Source organism: Balaenoptera musculus, chromosome 6 (assembly GCF_009873245.2).
Source record: "Balaenoptera musculus isolate JJ_BM4_2016_0621 chromosome 6, mBalMus1.pri.v3, whole genome shotgun sequence".
Classification (NCBI taxonomy): Eukaryota; Metazoa; Chordata; class Mammalia; order Artiodactyla; family Balaenopteridae; genus Balaenoptera; species Balaenoptera musculus.
In genome coordinates this window covers 93,580,934-93,604,028 of record NC_045790.1, presented here as the reverse complement: position 1 = coordinate 93,604,028, position 23,095 = coordinate 93,580,934, and the positions used below count along the sequence as shown (strand labels likewise).

Here is a 23,095-nt window from a genome sequence, read left to right as displayed (position 1 = left end):
TTTATCTTTTTTTGTGTCTGTTATTTATTGTCCTATAGGCCAGGGTTTCTGAACCTCAGCACTGCTGACGGGTTGGGCTGAATAATTCTTTATTGTGGAGGCTGTCCCATGCATCGTAGGGTGTTTAGTTGCATCCCTGCCTCTACACTAGATGCCAGTAGCACTGTTTCCCCCACAGATATCTCCAAACATTGCCTAATGTTCCCTGGTGATGGGGATGGCGAAGTCAGTGGGGTGCAGAATCACCCCATGGAGAACCACTGCTTTAGACCAGAGAGTTTAATACACTAGAGAGCTCTGGGGAGCAGTGCCAAGCTTGGAGCAGCAGTCTTAATAATGTACAGGCAAGATTCCTCTAAGTCTCCACTCCTTACCACTGGGACAGTTAACATAGGCCTGACTGTTCAACCCACTGGAAATACACAATGCCGGAGTATGTTGGCCTTATGTTCTCACCGCTAGGGCATGTGTCAGAATTATCCAGGGAGCTTTAAATGCACCTAGATCCACAGCAGAATATCGTTACTTCATCAATACTTTGAAAACAAGGCATTTATTAGAACAGTGGATAGGTGATGTTATTTAACATGGTCATGAAAAAGTACACGTATTACTATATGACAAATTCAATTTTAAAGAACATTTTGATAACTGTATTTTGGTATAATTGGGTTTTTTTGTGCCAAAAGGACAAAAATTCCAAGAAGAGCTGGGATGAAAAATGTAGAAAAGAAGAATTTAATCAAATGCCCACAGCTGCTCAATTACAAACTCCTGCTAGAGTCAGCCACTGCTACGTAATTCATCACGGTTATATGTAATATAGCAGGCATCAGGTGAATTTACTATCCCAAACTAAAGATCAGAAAGTCCTTGCAGAAACTGATTTATAACTTTCCTATAGGAACCTCCTCAATTTTAGGGCAGACTAAGCTTCCCAGGGTTTTGTCTCTACTTTGCTTTTTGAACTCAACTGTCTTCCCAATTCAGGTGACTCAATATGGTAATTATTTGCTCTGTTCACTAAATATTTCTACTTTCTGCTTTCTAGGACTATGGTAGGATTGTACTTCCCGACCTTTGGAATTGGACATGGCCATGCATCTTTTTTTGGCCAATGAAATGAAGCAGAAGTGATGTGTGTCACTTTTGGGGGGTAGTGAGTAATTCACTATGTATGTCCTCTTTTCTCTGCCATAGCATTTATGAAAGCATATTTTGAGAGGATAGCTTCCATGGCTACAGGTTTGAGTTTATTATACAGGATCAAGTTCAGCTGAATGTAACAGGAAAACTCAATTAAAAGGGGTAGATAGGCAATCTGAGATGACTGTGGTGGTTTTGCTCTGTGAAGTCTGCAGGGACCCAGGCTCGTTCTAGATTACTACTCAGCTGTCGCTATAATGTGACCATTCTTCTCATGATCCAAGATGGCTGCTAGAGGTCTGACACCATATTCATGTTCCAGGCAGAAAATGGAATAAGGGATGAAAGGAGACAACCAACAAAAGAAGCAGCTGTCTTTTAAAGAGGTTTTCTGGAAGCTGCCATACAGAACCAGGATTTATATATCATTACCCAGATCCTAGCTTCATGGCCGCATTCATCTGTAAGGGAGGCTGGGATATGTAATCTTTATTTTGGGTACCTTTGTGCCCAGCTAAAACTCAAGAGCTCTATTGCTGTTCAGGAAGGGGAGACCAGATATGGTAGGTAGGTGACAGGAGTCTCTGCCACAGTGAGCATATGACCTAAGTTAGGACAATGATAATGGCCCATCCCCTTCATCACAGTGCTGGGCTAAGGAATGGGCATATAGCCCATGCTTGCTTCAGTGGAGTCTTTCTTTAGGGTCATGGGGGTGGTGGTTTTTCTTGATTTTTTTTTTTAACTTGAGCTTAGGGGGAAGAGTCTTTCCTTCTCAGGTCATAAATCCAAAGCCAGAAACTTAATCCAACATGCAAAGAGAAGCAGAAGAGAGAGAAAAATGGAAGACTTACGTAGTTCTTGATTTCCTTTTCCAAGCCTTTTTGAGACCAGTCCACCACTGCCTTTTGTCCAGTTTAGTTACTGAGCGAAGCAATCCCTTCTTGTTTACAGCAAGGAGAAGTTGGGTGCCTATTGCTTGCAACCAGAAAGTCCTAAAGCAATCGTCTACATCCCTGGATTTCTTTGGGAGCATATGAGCAAATACACATAGTAGTTGCCACGGTGCCTGGCACATAAAGGTCCTAAAATGTTAGCTCTTAATGATGTATATGAAATAACACCGAGTAGATGAAATTTGGACAGACTTTCTCTTTTTTTAAAGTCTCAGCTCAAATGAGGTCTTGCTTATTCCCGGGGAAGATTGAGAACTTTCTCTTCTTGCTCTCTCTTCTCCATCCTTGAAATCGTCCTACTGCTCTGTAATTGTTTGCAAGTCTGTGTTCTCTTCTGATATCCTTTGAACTTCTGGAAGACTGGAACTGAGTCTTATTCAGCTTTAAATCCTCAGTATCTAATATTCTGGCACAGTAGATGGTCAAATGGAAAAATCCTAGAAAAATGAGGATTTGAAGAGTATTTATGGTTAAATGTGGCAATAGTAGCAATCAGCATTTGTAGAGTACATGCTATAGTCTAAGCACTAGCCTAAGAAATTTGTTTTTATGATTATATCCTCACAATAACCTCTAATATGCTATTATTATTACTCCATTTTACAGATGAGCAAACTAATGTCAAGGTCATACAACTACTGAATGGCAGAGCCAAGACTTCATTCTGGGCAAACAGACTCCAAGAGCCCTAACATTTCAACCAATATACTGTGAAGGTATTTCATTAAATATAGATGGAATTAAATCATCTGATATTAGAGACAAAGGAAACTCTGAGATCATTGAATTCCATCATGAAACAGATGTGGAAATTGAAGCCAAGAGTTGGAAGTGTCTTGGTTCAGGGGATTTATATAATTGCAGAGGCATATCTACACAGGGCTCCTGACTCCTAGCTAGAATCATTTTTGCAAAGTTTACTCCACCTCTTATGCAAAGTTTACTCCTTCTTTGCACTTGCACCATCCCTTTCGGGGTTTGTTTTGGAAAAACTACCCCCAGGTGGCAACTTGTGTTTCAAAGTAGCTATGTGCCAGGTACCATTCAAAGCCAAGGAAATAGCCCTCTATGGGTCTCACCTGTTGAAACAGACCACCGGGTACATGAAAGAGGACTGGGGAAAAGGGACCCTTGCTCATCATCAGATTTCAGCTCAAACTTCATGTCCTCTGCAAAGGCTTCCCTGGTCTTCTAAGGTCAAATCTATCTGCCTAAGATCTGCTTCATAGCCTTAGCATGGTCAGCTGTGATTATATACATTATTTGTGAAATATCTGGTTAATGGTCACGTCACTTGTTACCCTATAAGTTCCTTGGGGACAAGATCTATGTCAATTTGTATTCCTCCTTATATTCCAGGTGTCCTGGCACACAGTAGGTGCTCAAAAATATTTGTTGAATGAATGAAGGAGTGACCAAATGGATGAATAAATAAATGCATGAACGCAGCACCATGACAAATCATCCCTATGGGCTGCATAGGGGTAGATGCAACCCCTATATGGTGTGATCTGAGGCGACCCTCAAGAGGACACACTCACACACACCACTGACCAGAAAGCCCCACCAGGAAAGTCAAATAAACATCCACTTGGTGAGGGCTTTGAGGAACCAGAGGGGGAAAAAAGAGACACAAAAGGTGAGCAAGCAGTTTTCAAAGGATGCTTTCAACTCCCTGGCCAGTCCGTGTGTTTCCTCTACGAAGTGTTTCCAATTACTGTGGCACTCTCGGTATCTGGATCCATCTCCAGTGAATTCCTCTGCAGCTCCTGCCAGACATATGGGATCAATCAGGGCTTCGGCGCTGGTGCGCTTGCTGCGGGAATGTTGACAGCCTGACAGACGCGGGGTTCTGGTGTCATGGAATCTCCGAGAGTCTTTGGCTTGAACTCGGGAGGAGAATGAGAAGGGGGAGGAGAGAGATAGAGGCAGAGATAGAGGAAGGAGAGGGGAGAGGGAGAGACAGAGATAGGAGGGAGAGAAGGAGGGAAGCGGGAGATTTTTCTTGACTGCCCCCTTTCCTTCAAACATTTTATAGGCTTCAGGGAGAGCGAGGAGGAGGAGAGAGGGGAGAGAAAAGACGAGAGCGAGAGGGGTAGCGAGCGCGCGCCGTTCCATCCCTTGTCCCCGGGCTGCCGGAGGAGGTTGGACTCTGTCCCCAGTGTCAGATGAGAGGGCGCTGAGGCTCGCGGCCGCCGTCCTGTGCCCCGCGCCTCGCGCCCCGCGCCGCGCACGCCCCTCGGCGAGCCCGGCGGCTGAGCATCTCTCCGCGCCGGGCCGACGCCTGCGCCCCGGGCGGCCGCTCCGTCTCCAGCGCAATGTGGGCGCGCCTGGCCTTTTGTTGCTGGGGTCTGGCGCTCGTTTCGGGCTGGGCGACCTTTCAGCAGCTGTCTCCGTCTCGCAATTTCAGCTTCCGCCTCTTCCCCGAGGCCGCGCCCGAGACCCCGGGGCGGCTGCCCGCGCCGCCCGCGCCCGGCGAGGACGCGGCGGCGGCGGAGAGCAAAGTGGAGCGGCTGGGCCAGGCTTTCCGGCGACGCGTGCGGCGGCTGCGGGAGCTCAGCGAGCGCCTGGAGCTTGTCTTCCTGGTGGACGAGTCGTCCAGCGTGGGCCAAGCCAACTTCCTCAGCGAGCTCAAGTTCGTCCGTAAGCTGCTGTCCGACTTCCCCGTGGTGCCCACGGCCACGCGCGTGGCCATCGTGACCTTCTCGTCCAAGAACAACGTGGTGCCGCGCGTCGATTACATCTCCTCCCGCCGCGCGCACCAGCACAAGTGCGCGCTGCTCAGCCGCGAGATCCCGGCCATCACCTACCGCGGTGGCGGCACCTACACCAAGGGCGCCTTCCAGCAAGCCGCGGTAAGGTGCCCGCCCCTCCCGGCCCCGGCCCCGGCCCCAGCCCGCGCCCCGGCCCTGCCCACCCCCCGCTGCCTGTCCGGCTCAAAGCTGGGCTCAGCCTAGGGCAAGCCACAGCACCCTGAGTCAAGCGTCCCCATCCCCAAAGTCAGAATCATACCTACCCTTCTATTGTTGGTGGGTGGGGTCCCTTGGGATGTTGGATTTTAAAGGCTTAAGAAGATGTCAGACTCCTTATTAAGTGGTCTTTGAGGACCCTCTTAGGAAGAGGTCCTTGAGATGCTCTTCACAATTCACGCTCGTAGGGACAAACCGTGGCCAAACTGGAACAGGTGAGTACGTTTTATGAAGTGTCTCTAAAGGTAAGAGGCGAAGTGACCTGAACATTTCCCCAGTTCTCTGGTACGTGATTTTATGCTTTCAACATGAATTTCGTTGCTCTGAGTCCTTTACAAGATTCTTAGCACCTGGAAGAGGAAGTCAGTTTAAGATGCTGGACTTTTACTTTTCCAAAATTTAACTTTTTCTGATTACAATGTGACACATATTCAGTTGAAGAAAATTTGGAGCATATAGAAATGTCAGACACATGATAGCAAGCCAATTTTTGTGAAATGAATGAAATCAGAGGAGGAAAAGGGGGGGGAAAGAAGCCTCTAATCCCATCACCCTTATAAAGCCACTGTTTACATGTTGTTGAACATTTGCCCAGGATGCACATCTGCACATAGTTTAAACCAAACTGGTGTCTTGCTCTTTTGTAGCCTACATTTTTCATTTGTTATATCATGAAATGATCTACATCATTATATATGTAATATAATATAGTTATTATATACCTACCTAACTCGCATACTAGTCTGATGGGTGCATATACTATGATCTATTTTACCTGTCACCAGTTGTTGGACACTTAGGTTTTTATTGTCATGGTAAACACAAATATTTATGGACCCCTTTGATTACTTCTCGAGGAAGAATTTCTGTAAAGTTGCTGAATTAAAGATACAGACATTTGTAAACTACTTGATACATATTTCCAGTTCTCCCTTGGAGGCTTGTATAGATTTACATTCCCACCAGCAGAGTTATCACAGCAGTAAGTTTGCCACATGGTCACCAATAACATGCACTCATATTTTTAATGTCTTTGCCAATTTGGTAGGTGAATAGAGGTATCATTTTAGCAAATTCAATTGTTTTAGTTTTACTGGGGAATGAACATTTTCTGATACATTTACTGGGCATTTGTATTTTTCCTTTGATAATTACCTGGTCATAATTTTTGCCCATTTTGCAATTATGGTGTGTGTTTGTTGGTTTATTTTAATGATTTGTAAAAGCTCTTTACATAGTAAGACTGGTAACTCTTTTTCATACATGCTGCAAATGTTTCTCCAGTTCACTGCCTTTTACTTTTCTTTATCACAGTGTTGTTAGATGGATGATTTAAATTTGTATATAGCCAAATCCATCAAACTTTGTCTTTAAGATCCTACATTTGCTTATATTCTTAGAATGGCTTTCTCATTTCCCAAATCAGAGAAATATTTTCCCATCTAACAGTTTAATCTATCAGGAGCTTGTTTTAGTGTATGGTATGACAAAGATGTGTAACTTTATTTTTTAATAAATAGTTAACCAGTTGTCCCAGCATCATTTGTTTACTAGCCATTCATCCTTTTCCAATTTAATTGAATGCCACTTTTATCATACACTAAAAGCTTATGGGTATTTGATCTCCTCCTGGCTTTCTATGAATTTTTTATTATCCTGGATGATAGGATAGTCCATCCTATTATCCATCTATTATTTTTAAGCTTTCAAAAAGTGATTTAATTATTATAACCTTACAATATATTTAAATATCTGGTAATGCAAATTCTCCTTTTTCTTATCTTTTCTCTTTAAATCAGTTCTTATATATTTATAACTTAATATGAATTTTTAATTCACTTTCACATATTCCAAATGAAACCAGCCAGGATTTTGATTTCAATATAGAAAATATAGAATTAAATTGGGGATTATTTACATTTTATAATAATAGTTCTTCCAAGTCAAAAATATGGTATGTCCATTTATAACCACTTCTTTTTGTATCCTTCAGTAAAGTCGTAGATTTCTAGTAATTAAGTCCTGCATATATTTTTCAAATTTAGACCTAAATGTATTCTATTCAATACTGCTATCCTGAATAGCATCTTTTCAAATTAAATTTTAAACAATTATTCTTCTTTTACTTTTTAAAAATTTTAAAAATTTTATTGAAGTATAGTCAATTTACAGTGTTGTGTTAATTTCTGCTGTACATCAAAGTGACTTATATACAAAGTTATACATATATATCTTTTTTCATATTTTTTGCATTATGGTTTATCACAAGATATTGAATATAGTTCCCTGTGCTATACAGTAGGACTTTGTTGTTTATCCATCCTATATATACTAGTTTGCATTTGCTAATTGCAAACTCCCAATCCTTCCCTTCCCCACTCCCCCTCCCCCTTAGCAACCACAGTCTGTTCTCTATGTCTGTGAGTCTGTTTCTGTTTCATAGATATGTTCATTTGTGTTGTATTTTAGATTCCACATATAAGTGATGTCACATGGTATTTGTCTTTCTCTTTCTGACTTCGCTTAGCATGATAATCTCTAGGTCCATCCATGTTGCTGCAAATGGCATTATTTCATTCTTTTTTATGGCTGAGTAATAGTCCATCTATTTAGGTCTTATTCCCACTTTTCGATTGGGTTGTTTGTTTTTTTGTTATTGAGTAGTATGAGCTGTTAGACAATTATTCTTTTTTTTTTTAAATTAATTAGTTAATTAATTTATGGCTGTGTTGGGTCTTCGTTTCTGTGCAAGGGCTTTCTCTAGTTGTGGCAAGCGGGGGCCACTCTTCATCGCGGTGCGCGGGCCTCTCACTATCGCGGCCTCTCTTGTTGCGGAGCACAGGCTCCAGACGCGCAGGCTCAGTAATTGTGGCTCACGGGCCTAGTTGCTCTGCGGCATGCGGGATCTTCCCAGACCAGGGCTCGAACCCGTGTCCCCTGCATTGGCAGGCAGATTCTCAACGACTGCGCCACCAGGGAAGCCCCTAGACAATTATTCTTGATGTAAAGAAACGTTGATTTTTTAAACATGACTTATGTATCTGAATTCTTGTCAAAGTCTCTTTGATTCATTTTTTTAAAATACATTTTATTTTACTGATAGTGTTTATTGTAGAAGATAAAATAATCAGAAAATTTTTCTGTAAATACACTGTAATATTTTGGTGCATATCCTTCTTTTTGCAATTGTCAAGGTAGTAGGTATGTTTTCATACGTATATCATGCATAAATAATGTTTACTCAAAAAAGGATTGTATTGTATGTTCTCTTCTTTAACTTGACTTTTCCATCATATTTTGCAGTCTTCTTTTCATAATAAGAAATACACTTCTACTTTATCATTTTTCATGGTCACACAGTATTCCATTACAGGATGTGCTTTTATTTTTATCACGTAATTACCTATTATTGTATATTTAGGCTGTTACAAACAGTACTGTGTGAGCAAATCTTTGCTCATATTTCTAATAATTTCCTTAATACAAATTTCTGAAGTGGTAGGTATTATTCCTTCAAAGAGGATGCCTGTTTTTTAAGGCCTTTGATACGTGTGCCAAGTGGCTCTGTAGAAAATGGGTACCAAATTGCACGCCTACATGTAGTGCCTGGGTCCGTATATAGGACACAGCCAACACAGGTTAGTATCATTTGAACATGACACTCCTAATTTATATGTGAAAAGTAGAATCCCATTTTTTTTTTTTTTTTGGCTGCGTTGGGTCTTCGTTGCTGCACGTGGGCTTTTCTGTAGTTGCGGTGAGCAGGGGCTACTCATCATTGCTGTGCGTGGGCTTCTCATTGCAGTGGCTTCTCTTGCTGCAGAGCACGGGCTCTAGGCACGTGGGCTTCAGTAGTTGTGGCACATGGGCTCAGTAGTTGTGGCTTGTGGGTTCTAGAGCGCACGCTCAGTAGTTGTGGCGCGGGGGCTTAGTTGCTCCGTGGCATGTGGGATCTTCCTAGACCAGGGTCAAACCTATGTCCCCTGCATTGGCAGGCGGATTCTTAACCACTGTGCCACCAGAGAAGTCCCTAGAATCCCATTTTATATTGCATTTCCTCACTAGTGAGGCTGAACACGTTTTTCATGGACTGTTGGCCATATATAGCTCTTTTTTTGAATACCTCTTAAAATACTTTGGGATTATTATCCATTTTTCATTTGAGGGTGATTCTTTTTCTTAGTGATTTGTAAATGCATTTTAAATATTAATGATATTAACCCTCCTGCTGCCAAGTCTGCGGCAAGTATTTTTTTCTCTGTGTTTCACTTGCCTTTGAATTTTGTTTATGATGCTAGCATCTACCATTTTATCAATCTGTTGAATCTACTTTTAATTTGTGCTTTTTTTCCCTTTCCTATGAAGTTTGAAAGGCTTTTGGCTTTAAGAGACAAAAGAACTCCCTAAAGATATCCTCTCTTAATTGAAGTAGTTACGCCAGGCAGGGTTCAGTTTTGTAGACTCAGTCCTCTGTTGGCCTCCACTCCGAGTTCTCATGAGGTCCCAGAGGCTGGCCTTATTCCTCACGTCACTGCCCACTCCATCAGGGAAGAAGCCCTCTGCATCAGGGAAAAACTTGCCATAGACCAGCTCCTCTGTTTGGCTTGGCCAGGTCTGCCCAGGGCCTCTCAGTACTGTTGATCCAAATCAGTTCAATGGGTAATGAGTTGAGTATGAACTGCTTTCCTCAAGACCTACTCTGTCTTCAGCTTTCTCCTTCCAAATACTACATCCTGTCTTGGAAAGTGGAATTGCCAATAGGGGTCCCAGTGCCTTTCTTCAGTCTGGATCCGTTTGTAATCTAACAAGCAGAAATTTCTCAAAAGTTTGTTTTAACTGAACTTTCCCTTGACTTTATTTTCCTTTTCTCATTTTGGTTGGGTTATGAGAAGGTACAGCAGAGGGTCAGCTGGACTCAGTTCCTGTCTAACCTGGAAACCTACATGTCTTTATTGTAACTTTGCCAAGCCTCTGATGAGTATGCTTAGGTGTAATTAAAATATGATATTTATGGAGAAAGTTGATAGAAGATGACCGCTGTTTAGAAATGGCATTAGTAGAAGTTTGAATGGGAATTTTGGCAAAGGGATCAAGCAAGCCTGTTTTATCACAGGATTAGTTTGAAAATGATAAACTGTGTGGTTCTGTTTGGAAATTTAGACATTTCTTCATGGAGATGAAACAGTTCATCAGATTCCCATGTGTGCGTAGAATGGTAATATTGGAACTGATTGTGATGTGGCCTTTATGTGAAACTGAAAATCATGGGGACATTTTTGAGGTTACTCATTACTTTCCCCAGAAAACTGAGTTTTTCAAACCTTTTCCATTTGACACTGAATGACCTCACAGCTGTCCACAGCCACAAACACAGGCAGACAAATATGCAAACACATAGATACACACTTGCAAGTACGTGGCTACCCCCCCCCCCCAATTCAGACATCTTCTCCTCTTATGTAAAATTTCAAGATAGAGAATTTCCTTTACCAACATGAAATTTGCTGTTATCTCTCAGCACATATGATTGACGAAACAAAAAGGGTAACAGTGTTGCTTCATTTTTTATAGGGTGTCAGAATTGTACCGCTTGATGGGGGGAGTATATGCACAGACACACTTTATTTGAATGGATGAACTGCAGTGTAGATGTTTTCTTTTGGGGCACCATCCCCGACTGTCATCAAAGAGTATAGGGCAAAAGCAGTGAAATCTGTAGTTAGTACAGTTCCCTCCAGAGACACAATCAATAGAATGGGGGAAAGATTTAGCACCTTGAACTTAATTACATGAAAGCCTTTGACAAAACAAACGAAAAGCTCTTCAGCTTTTCCTTTCCAAGAGATGACTTCCACAGTGACCTTTCTTTTGGTTTTTCTCCCTGCCATGTATTTATAAATTGCCTTTCCTAAAGTGCATATTTTGGATTGGCCCCTCTATGAATGCAGAACTCTTCAACTCCTAAGCATTTCACATCATAATAAAATCAGAGCCTCTCATCCCACTTCACTTTTGCTAAATCTCTCTTACACAAACATAGCATGGAGCTTCCTTTGGAAAAAACTACTGCTTTCTTTATTGTTCCAGAGTTCCAGAAATATGATCCGATGGTGGGGAACGTGCTGCCTTGCCAAAAATCTGAGCTTTAGGTGTGGCCCGAAGACTGGGAAGAGACAGGTGGAGACTCTTCCTAGCTTCAAGGGAAGGGCATCGTCGTTATGTGTCCTCGCTGCTACGCGTTCACACCTTTACCTTTTAAGTGTTCTGATAAAACGTGGAGTTGTGTGAGATGCCACCAGATTAAAACCCTGATGAATAAAATTAAGGCTATTTTATTTCTATACAATGAGCCAATAATAGCCTATGCAGCAGTCTTTCTGATGGCCCAGATGCTGAAGAAATAAGCAAAGTTTGGGTTCTCCTTCCCTATTGGAAGAGGTAGAGGGGAGTCATACAATCTGCAGTGGATTCAGCTGTTCCAAACTCAGAGCATGATTTAGATGTCAAGAATTACTCACCGTTGAAGGAGCTAAGTTCTTTTTTGATGCTGGAAAGATGATCTTTCTAAATACACCTCTGGAAGTGTTCTCTCTTTTGTGCTTCTTAAACTTTAAAACAATTCTCATGTTGCCTTGGTCTTCTGTAGACAGTTCTTTTGTAATCCCATCTGTACTTTAGAAGTGTGAATGAAGGAATGAATGAATGAATGAATCCTCAGTGCAGAAAATAGATCCAGACCTCTTGTATATTTCCCAGGCAAAGATGGTACTGAAATTTATTTGGAGAGAGAGCAAATAATTGTCAAATATTGAATTCTAATTTCTTCTTAGTCTGGTATCTGTGTATTTTATTTATTAGTTTTGTTATGCCCAGCATACAGGACACTGTGATACGTATTAAGAGGGTGCACGTATGCTACTGTTAAAGACACTTATCCCTGTTGGCTGCCAGTATTATATGATGTTTGGTTGAAATCCATCATGAGGGTACTTGGTCAAAGACTGACTGCTTAAACACAGAGGAATGGCAGACTGCTCTGTCCTACTTCACTTCTGTGGTCAGAGGATAGAAAAGCCTTCCCCAGTGTCCTCTTGGTACAATGTGCTAGAGAGGATTTCTCTTAACAGCAACCATGAAGTAGAATTATTAAATGTATTCATTCTTGACCAGATACACCTTTAATTTGTAAAGTGATCTGTAATTTATGAAGCGCTTTCATGTTATGATTTTCCAGAATCAAGTTTTACAGAAAAGGCCTGGATACTAGGAGAGATTAGGTAACTAAATGGTACTCACAGGGCTGAATAAATGCCAAAGGTAGAGTCAATCCAGTGTCCGAATTGTCATCTGGTCTTTCTCCTCCCCCACCGCCCCTCACCCAACCCACCATCTTACTGTATTACCTCCATTTGTTGAGTTGTATCGAAAGCCAGGGAGAAGTAGGGAATTCCATCTTCAGAGCTTCTAAAGGTTACATAGATATTAATGCCAATCTAACCCAGAAGACAAAAACCATGGCTTTAAGGCCACAGTCATTCCGTGGGTGCTTTTCAATTGGCCCTTAATGTGTGTGATATATATATGGCCTATGTGTGTGTGTGCAGGTGCATATATATGTGTGTGTGTGTGTATGTATTTGTGTATTTTAAAATATATATGTATATTTAATGTATGTTTTAATTTTGGCAGGCATTTTAAAATCAGGAGATAGCATTTTTTAAAAATCTGAGTTTGGGGCTTCCTTTTTTTTTTTTTTTAACATCTTTATTGGAGTATAATTGCTTTACAATGGTGTGCCAGTTTCCGCCCTACAACAAAGTGAATCAGCTATACATATGCATATATCCCCATATCTCCTCCCTTTTGTGTCTCCCTCCCACCCTCCCTATCCCACCCCTCTAGGTGATCTAGAGAGACCCAGCTGATCTCCCTGTGCTATGCGGCTGCTTCCCACTAGCTATCTGTTTTACACTTGGTAGTGTGTATATGTCCATGTGGGGCCTACTCTTGACAGATCGGGGTGTGTAACAATTCTGGGTGTGATTTCTCTCAACTCCTCAGCATCCCCACCTGGCACTTAGAATTTCATTTTGTGATCCTTGATTGTGTTCCACGCTCTAACAGGGACCAATCATTGGCAGAACCTGAGATGGTATAATACCTTCTAGTTTGTCCTCTGAGCTTCCTTTTTAACCCAATATATTAGCTAAGATTAAATTTAGCTGGATGTAGTAGAAAAATCTAAAGTACCACAAGCTTAAACATGATAAACAGTTGTGTCTCTCTCAAATTAAGTCTTGAGTAGAAAAGTCAGAGCTAATATGGCAGCTGTCTGATGTCTTCAGGGACCCAGAGTCCTCTCTTTCAGACCTCTGTTCTATCATCTTCGGGTCGCCTCATGGTCCAAGATAGCTGTTGGAGCTCCTACCATCAGGGGCTCATTCCAGGAGGCAAGAAAGGATAAAGACAGTCATATTGCTGTTTAAGAAGACTCTGTAGCAATTCACACAATACATTCCCGTAGATCTCACTGAGGGGGAACTTGGTCTCTATACCATCCTTAGCTTTACAGAGTTTTGTTACTGAAGAGGAAGGAGAGTGTGGATACTGAGGAAGTGATGAGTGGTCTTTACCAAACCAGTGTGTCAGGAAGAGTGTATGTCTAACCAGAGAAATATCTGGAAATCCCATTTCGTTTCTTCCTCAAATGGCCCAGCTCAAGATGGACGAGTCAGGCCTTGCCTAACTAAAAAATACCTTTGTCCTTGTGCTAGATCAAGCTTTTGTTTTAGAAAAACTATCAAAGTTCCTGAGCAATCTATTTAAATTTTGGCAACAGAAACTTCCTATGTTAGTTTCCCAGAAGCTTCTAAATAATATGGCATTCACTCCCAAATAAAAGATTATACTGAGAGTGATGGGGGGAAAAAAATGCATCCCACAAAATATAATCAATATTTTATTATCAGTTAGTAAATCCAAATGAACCTTTCTCAGGAAAACATGGTTCTTCTTTGGCTCTTAAGAGGAAGCTGTCAGGTTAAGAGACTTCTACATTAAAAGGAATTTCCTGTTCTGTATTATCTCTGCCTTTCCCGTAGATTTTTAACACTATTCTCTAAATCTCCCCCGGCCATATGAAGAATGTATTTCTGGCATAGAATCTGCTTACATACAGTAACCTGCTTTGGTTTGGAGGCCAATTGTGGATAGGAAACATTCTGTGAGATGTTGTAGCCCATGAATGTTATTACAGCACTTCATTTGAAATGAATGATAGTGAGAAGGAACTGAAATATGCAGTGCATTAGTAGGTGCATTTTCTTATCAATCTTGATGAAAAGATTTTTTAAATATTCATCTTCTTTGCTATCTGCCTTTGTTATTAGGTCATTCAACCAGTTGCGTTTTATTTGTGTAAAGTGTCAAGCAATAACAATGTTTCAAATTCAGAGCATTCTTTCTTTCTAGTTGCGGTGAACCTGAAAACTATAAACTTGAGGAGCAGTCTAGTTGCTACATATGTTGCAATAGTGACGCTACCTTGTTTTGTGTGAATAGATGTCATTCAAAATTAAGGACAAAACTTCCTACAAGAGTAATAGAGAAAAAAATTTTAAAGAAAGTTCTTGGCAGGGTTTATTACAAAGATTGAATCATTTACAGAGTAAAATCAGTTTACTTAGTAAATTTACTTAGTCATTTACTAAGTAGAGTCCAAGTTGGATATTTTTCCAGGTGTTATCGCTAGAGTGTATAAAATATATTTTGAGGTACGTGAGTTCAATGCACTATTTTCTTAATTCCCTCTGAAACACTCCTGATAGCCTTCATTGTTTAATGCCCATCCTACTGCACCTGGTTATAGGATATACTGGTTGCTAATGTAAAATATAGTTTTATAAAATATCAAAGGTGATCTTTAAAATGTATATATGTGTATATGGTTAAAATACATACACTTCTGATTTTCTCAGATATGAGCTCTCTCAAATTTCCACTAGTTCCACCTCCAAACTTACATGCATCTGTATTTAACCGTACTTCCTCACCTTTATTAGAGTAAGGGTCTCTTCCCGCAACCAAGGAAGACCTTCTACTGAATATTTCTCCTTCTTTTTTCTCTCTTCAAGGTCTTCCTCTTAATAGCCTCCTTTCTCTTAATGTAGAGCATTCACAATACATCTGTGTATTTAAAATTGGGAGCATGTTTCCAGAATAATATGGTAAATTGTCAGTATGTTTGCAGTCTTAAAAGTATAAATAGTAAAACTAAATTACCCATCAAGGAGCTTCTCATAAGAAATAATACAAGAAACACACAAAGATTCCTGTAAAAGGATGTTCATCCCAGCATTCCTTGGAATAGGAATTTAGAAACAATTTGGCTATGGTTTGGGAGGGCTTAATAAATGACACCTTTCTTCACCTCTCCTGAGTACTAAATCAGTTGAATTATAATACAACAGAGAAGTCAGGTGGAGAATCAAGCATGCCGGCATCTCCTGCTTAATGCAGGCTTAGGTGCACAGCAACCTAATACTGAATCTCTAAATTAGATTGACTTGCACCCCCCGGACAGGCAGTGCTGGGCACATGGAGCCTATCTCTATAAACCACAGACGGGCAGCCCAAGGCCAAAGAAAAGGGGGGAGAGGGAGGAGATGAGGAAGCCTTCCTCCCCAGGGGCAGGGTGAGAATGGGGGTGTCGGGGGACCAGAGGGTAACTCTGAGGCTGTACACTCCACCCAGAAACTAGAGGCAGCAACAACCAAGTTCCAAGGTTAACAAAATAAAAACACATCCACAGTGAAATATATTCAGTAAAATCATATCTTTAAAGACTATTTAATGACATCGTAAATTGGCCAAATAGCATATTAAATGAGCCAAAACTCTCTGTGTGTTTACCATCACTGTATAAAACTGTATATATAAAAGTCCAATTTCATAAAATATATGCACTCAGGAAAACAACTGGGAAGAAAAATTTCAAAATGTTAACAGTAGTTATCTATAGGCAGTATATTTACCTGTTTAAATAAATCCATTTCTTCTGCCTTTGGAAAATCTAGTTATAGCGAACACGTATTATTTACTAGGAAGTGAAATATCATTGCTCACCTGGGTACAGATGATTGAAGACATGCCTTTGGGGCATCTGGAGGCATAGCCTGAAGCGGTTGGTCTCAAGTATAAAATCCTTTTGAATCTCAGCTTTTATCTAAATTGTCATGAGAACTTTGTATACTATCCCACAAAACAGCTCTGCTTTAAGAAATAAAATAATGCTTTAGCTGATTATCAGGAAATCGAAGTGAAACAATTCCAACTTTTTTTTTTTTTTTTCCCCCTGAATGCCAAATGCTGTTGTACGGAGTCCATCAGGACTGGAGAATTGTCCTGGGTTGAAAGCACTGACCCTACAGATCCTGTTATGCCCTCCAGCTGTCCCTTTCCTCCCTCCTAGCGTCACGTTGCGTCTTGAGGATCCAAACTCCCATAAAAATCTGCACGCAGATGACAGTGGTTGTTTCACCACTTGGCAAGCTCCCTGTGGGTATTCATTCAGGAGAGGAGCCCTGATGGCTGGCCACAGTGGGACACAGAGGAGAGCGTTGAGGCTGCAGATGGTGGAAACAACTGGCTCCATCACCTTGCTGAGAGGCTGGGGAACGTGACCTTCCTTTGGCTGCTCGCACGTGGAGAGGGAGGCCGACCCACTGCCCTGTCAGTCCCTCTTACTCTCACTGATCAAAGACATTCTCATAGCAGAAAGGTATTCTCTAACCCGTTAATATCGTCACACGTAAATGAAATAATTGCCTCAAAGGACCCATTTTCCACAATCCATTCTTCTCTAGCTCTCAAGGTTCATTTTGTTTTGCGTGTGTGCTTTTTGTCCTGTGCGGAAACAGGCAGCCTATTTGCCTGCTGTTGTTGGTGGAGAGGGTTCAGGCACGTTCAGCAGTGTTGTTTGATAGTGTGTTTTGATAATGGTACCTCTATCAACTTGGCTCACTCATTTTGACCTACACCAATCAAGTCATATCTGCAAATAAGCCCTCATTGTCTTAACCCTATTTTATAGGCTTTACCTTTCCAGATGAATCTGCAGTTGACTTAGAAAAAGTTAAGCAATTTTTATTTGCTTGTTTGTGTTTTTCAAAGCACTGTTTCTAGCCAAGATTTCTCTCTTTTTAGTCACAATTTCCTTCAAAATATGCATGCTTGGCTTTTAAATGTTGCTCCCAAAGTGGTGATTTCAGGCAGTTATTGTTGGAAGTTTCTAGCAATAAAGATACCAAAGTTTAGGCTATTTGTAGCTAATCAGTAGTAAAAATCTGCATTTTCAGTACTCATCAGCAGCAGGGCGTGATGTAGGACTTTCACTGTGGTCTCAGATTTGGCACTGGGACCTGTGGCTTAAACTAATGAGCGCTGAATATTCCACATTTTAAAGAGCGCCACCAACAACTTTGATACATTCCCTCAGAGGAAATGGACGGATACTGTGCAGAGCGGGCCCTACACCATCAGCCGTCCCGCTCAGCCCCCGCCTGGCACCCTACTCTAGTTTATACCATCAGAGGGCTGAGAAACAAGGGAAACACTGAGACCCAGAAACAGAGCAGGCATTGGGATCTTTGCCTTTGGGGAGAGCAGAGTTCCTGCTGAAAGGCTGATCTCTCCTGGCCCTCGTAGAGGACTCTCCCCTTCCAACAGCTAAGTGAAGGGGAGACCAGCATTCTCTGTACTGGTTGGAAATTTACTTGGGCAGAAGCCTTGATCTGCTCCTGTGCCGATTGAATGGAGACAAAGCAAGCCAGAGACAGAGCCAGTGTCTCCGTTTGGGCTCTTCCTGAAGCGGAACTGAGATGAGGATTCGAGTGCAAGTAGCTTGTCTGGGAGGTAAACAAACCTAGTAAACATTGCTAGGAGAGTCAGCATGTGAGACGGGAAGGGAACCAACAATTACAGGAAAGGTAATTTGTGCTTAATCCCACTAGGAGCCGGGGGTGGAATTCAAGACTTTGAATGAGCACAGCAGAGAGGGATCTGGGGGCATTTATAGACCTACTCTCATCAGTCACTGTTGAGGGCCGCTCTCTGGAGAGCGTTAATTCTCTGCCACTCTCACCTCCCCTGCAAGTGAATAGAGTGGTCTCCAAAGGAAGCCCTCAGACAAAGAGATGCAGATGCTGGGATATGGGACGGGGGCGTTATTGACAGGGTCGAGTGTTGCAGGCAGAAAGGGGCCTCAGGGGAGCAGCCTGCCCTGCCAACATTTGGCAAAGCAAGGGTGCGTGACTTTTCCATAGGGGAAAGAGAACAAGGAAAAGAACTGGGCTTGCGTCACTTTATTGCCTGCTAAACAGACAACTGGCATAGGGAGCAGTTACTGGGTGTACTACCAGAAGTGGGATCTGAACATGGGCCAGAGATTGTCAGTCCACAAACACAGGAAGCACCAATGACTTTTTCTCTTATCACCTTTCACTTTTTCCTCTTTTGAAATTTCCTGTTTCTCCTGTGGTTTCAAGGTATGAGGCCCAATATCAGAATCTAGGAGGCAGAGGTAGCTGAAGTCCCAGCAGTACAGTTCTTTTCGGAAATTTTGCAGTGTAATCTGTATTCACCTATTTGATATTTTCCCAAATGTGGGGAGATACTGACGGGAGTTGCCTAATTATGTTGGGAAATTACAGGGAAACATGGTACATACTCTTTTGTACCACTTGTTGTCTGGGTGATGTCTGTCTACCCTCTGCTTGTTGAGGACAGAGATCACATCTTATTTGACTTTATATCTCCTGTAGGACCTAGGAAATGATATTTATTATAACCTTAGTGTTCAGTATTTTTAACTTTAGTATATCAAAGATAGTATTGTGCTTCTATGATTTCTAACTAAAACAAGGATGGCTATGACATCTTCTTAAAGGAATATCCAGTGGATGCTTGGCTTCTTAAATGATAGGTTATAATAATTTTAGCAAATTCACCCTTTAGACCACTTTCCCAGGGGAGAAATATAAAGTGCTGAGTAGAATCTTAGGCGTGAATTCTTACCTTTTTCCCCTAAATCCGGTCCAGGAGGCAAACCCCACAGCACCTCTAGAGAGAACATCCAATGAGTTCAAAAGAGAACGTGCAGGCATCTGAGGTTTTAAATTCATGTCTTCTCTCCGTATCACTGTCAGCACCACCCTTTAACCACTTCTGTAATGGCATCCTCACAACAGGACAGGTTCAAGTGGTTCTTTTTCTGTTCCTCTACCTGGGGCATCATCACCCCCTTCTCGGCTCAGGTGGAGTTGTATGGGTTTTGGATATAGAGTCATAATTTTCCCTAATCCCCTGATGTATCTTGTCAACCTTCACAAATATGATGACTTATTTTCATTCACCGCTTCAAATGAAATATTGGTTTCATTGTCATTGGTTTACCTACTTGATGGATATATTCTAGCAACACGTTAAAAGTTTCTTTTACGAATAATGGTAGTGAGTAATTGCTACTTGTCAGGTCCCACGCTAAGCACTTCCCCTATATGAATTCATTAAACCCTTGCAACAGAAAAGTGTCCTCAGTTAGGTTGTTATTATTATTTCCCAAGTACGGATGAGGAAACTGAGACACAGAGAACGTAAGTAACTTGACCAAAGTGACACTGCTGATAAGTCAAGGTGTACTGGATTTCAAATCCAGGCAGTCTGGGCCAAAGTCTAAACTTTTAACCCCCATGTAATACTGCCTCTGTGCTCTGTTAGAGGATCCAGTAAGTGCAAGACCCACTGATACATACTCAGCAATGAAGTTCATTGCAAAGACGAGGCCGAGAGGGCAGCCGTGAGGGGGACTTGAGTATGTGGGTGCCCACGCAGAAGACCAAGTAGAACAGACACAGGACTAAAAGGAGGGAACATTTGGGGAATGTCACTTGAGTGGACACTCTGTAAAGCATCTGATAATCCCAAGTGATGATCTTTAGCCCCCATCCCCTTCACCCCCACTCAGTACAGGGAATTGCCTCTCAGATGCCATTTTTTAAAGATTTATTTTATTGAAGTGTAGTTGATTTACAATGTTGTATTAATTTCTGCTGTACAGCGAAGTGATTCAGTTATGCATATATATACCTTCTTTTCATATTCTTTTCCATTATGGCTTATTACAGGACATGGAATACAGTTCCCTGTGCTATACAGTAGGACCTTGTTGTTTATGCCATTTTTATACAGTATAATTACATTGGCCAGCGTCTCCCACCTCGGGTATCTTAACAGATGTCTCCACCAATCCTTGCAGAGACCAAGCCACTGAAGCAGTGGGAGATTGTATCTCCTGTTTGCAACACATCTGCCTCTGTCCTCTTTATTTATCTACTTTTCTGAGTTTTTCAGTTCCTCTAATCCAAGGTCAACACTCAGCCTCACATCTTTTGTTGAAATGAAAATGTGACTCAAGCAAAATTACTATTTTTTAGTCCTAGGTACTTCTCGTCCATGTCTCAAAATGTCATACAGTGTAAACTTAAGTTTATAAATTTACATGCCAAACCTCGGTATAAAACTTGGTCTTCCAACTAAATTCAGTTTATCCTGATCTGGGATACTCAGTGTTCCCCTGCATCATAACATTCCTGTTTTTATATATGCCACTCCATTTCACAAAAGAAAAATATCTCCATTATGGCTATTTTAGTATTTTCTTCAGATAAGAAAATCTCACTTTAGCAATCGGCTCCATGATCCTCAATGCTTAGAAAAATCTTTCTTCAAGTACCTTAGGTAATGAACTAGATTCATTTATATATCCAGTGCATATTTAAGGAACACTGTCACTGTTTTAGGTGTAAGCATGTATTTAAATGATAAGAATTGTTTAATTCACTAGAGACTGTATTATAGTAATTTTAAAAGTCAGCATGTTTGAATGATGATGGATGTAAATATTACTACAGTCATTGATTGATAATTTAAGTATATACATGTAATAAGTCTTCTAATCTGTGCAAACTCAACCCTAAATTGTTTGGGGTCTAATTTCAGTTTTTTTAAAAAACATGATACACAGAATCTTTTGCCCTATAATGGCAATTAATATAGTCATTCATAGAAACTAAAATACAAAACAAAACAAAGGAAACAAAAGGAAAACAAAATAAACTTCCAAGTGTCATTTATTTGGAATGCTAATAAATGTCACAATTAAATGTGGTTTTTGATAAATTTAGGATAATTATAACAACATACACAATAAGTTCATGAACTGAGAACCTCCACCCTCTTTGAATCTCCCCTGTGTCAGTACACTTGATTTGAAATACATCCGGCTTTTTGAAAAGTTGTGTTGTTCCTGAATCCCAAATATTTACAATATAATGGTTAGATTCTCTGTGTCTTGTATATTCTAAACTCCTAAACTTTTCCTTCAGAGTCACTATTGAAATACCTGGTAAGAAGACATAGTTTCTTTCCTGACAGCTTTGAATCATCAATAATGTGTTTCTCTACCAAACATAAAACAGATAGCTAGTGGGAAGCAGCCGCATAGCACAGGGAGATCAGCTCGGTGCTTTGTGACCACCTAGAGGGGTGGGATAGGGAGGGTGGGAGGGAGAAGCAAGAGGGAGGAGATATGGGGATATATGTATATGTATAACTGATTCACTTTGTTATAAAGCAGAAACTAACACACCATTGTAAAGCAATTATGCTCCAATAAAGATGTTAAAAAATAATAATAATATAAATAAATAAATACAAAGAAAAAAAAATAATGTGTTTCTACTTTCTCAGTTATATTTTTACACTTGAATTCTTCCAGTCTATACACCATGTTTCCTAACATTTGGTGCTTTTTTGGAAGGACAGTTTGACCTGATAAGTTTCCAAAGCAGTTTTTCTGCTGGATAAGTCTAGGCATAGCATTAAATTCTTCCCTTCCGTTGTAGCTCATTTCTTCTGTGGTCCATGTCAATCAACAACTATTTTCCCCAAGAGCCACACCCATCCTCCTCCTCAATCCTTTGCCCACCTGTAGAGGTTGTCCCATGTCTGGATGGACTGAGGGTGGTGATCCAGTAGTTGAGATGGATCATTTATATTCTGTCTCCTGGAAATTTGGACTCAGGCACAGAGAGCTCTGAGAGAGTAGAATTTTTTTCCCAGTGGGTAGGGAACAGAGGTAGGACTATACACAGGGAACCAGAGGAATCCCATCAGTGTGAGGAGGGATTTGCATGTGTTTCTTTAAAAATAACTTTTGCTTCTTTTCCTTATTATGTAAATAATAGACCAATTAATAGTTTTAGGTGAAACAAAAATATAACTATTCTAGTTTTTGTTTTTTACTCTTTTTTTCTATGTGTGAGTACATATATAATTATGTATAAATATGTAGTAAAAGTATGTTTTTTAAGTTTTATTTTTAAAGCTTCATATTGAAAATGTCCCCATACAATAAAATTCTCCTGAAATTACCCTTCAAGTTTATCACAATTGAATTTTTAAATATTACCAGTCAGTTGTCGCTACAGAACTTTGCAATTAAAACATTTACCCTTGTGCGTACCTCTTTCTCAACATCTCTCAGTATTTCCTTTTTATTTAATTCTGTTTCATCAGAAATTTTTGGATTATTCATTTCCATTCCTTGCCTCATCATATTAGCTAGACTTTCCACATAGAAGTGATGGGACAGTCTAGCTTTGTTATTAAATTTAATGAGACTGTTTCAAGCATGTTTTTGCCCATTGGTTTACAATAGCTCTTTCTGTCATATTAAGGAAGTGCCCCTGTATTCTTTGCCTAAGTCATTTGTAAAACCATATACTGATACCCAAGTATCATTTGAGGTTACTTTCTCCTTTGACCACTTGATGTGAAGCACCTGAGCAGACTCCCTAATACCTTTGACTTTATGGGCTGCTACTTGGTCATACTGTATAGACATTTAACATGTTAGCTGAAATCATTTTATAAATTGATTGATAACAATATTAATCATAAATTTGA

The 23,095-nt window shown here is 40.7% G+C and overlaps 1 protein-coding gene across 1 annotated transcript in view; it reads left to right on the top strand.

The window, feature by feature from the left end:
• Window positions 1–4,398: 4,398 nt before the first annotated feature.
• Window positions 4,399–23,095, top strand: part of SVEP1 (sushi, von Willebrand factor type A, EGF and pentraxin domain containing 1) — a 183,779-nt gene continuing 165,082 nt past the window's right edge. Inside the window, exon 1 of the mRNA XM_036856266.1 lies at window positions 4,399–4,957. Within this exon, the coding sequence (XP_036712161.1) occupies window positions 4,421–4,957 (537 nt within the window). The 5' untranslated portion in view covers window positions 4,399–4,420. The remainder of the gene's footprint in view (window positions 4,958–23,095) is intronic.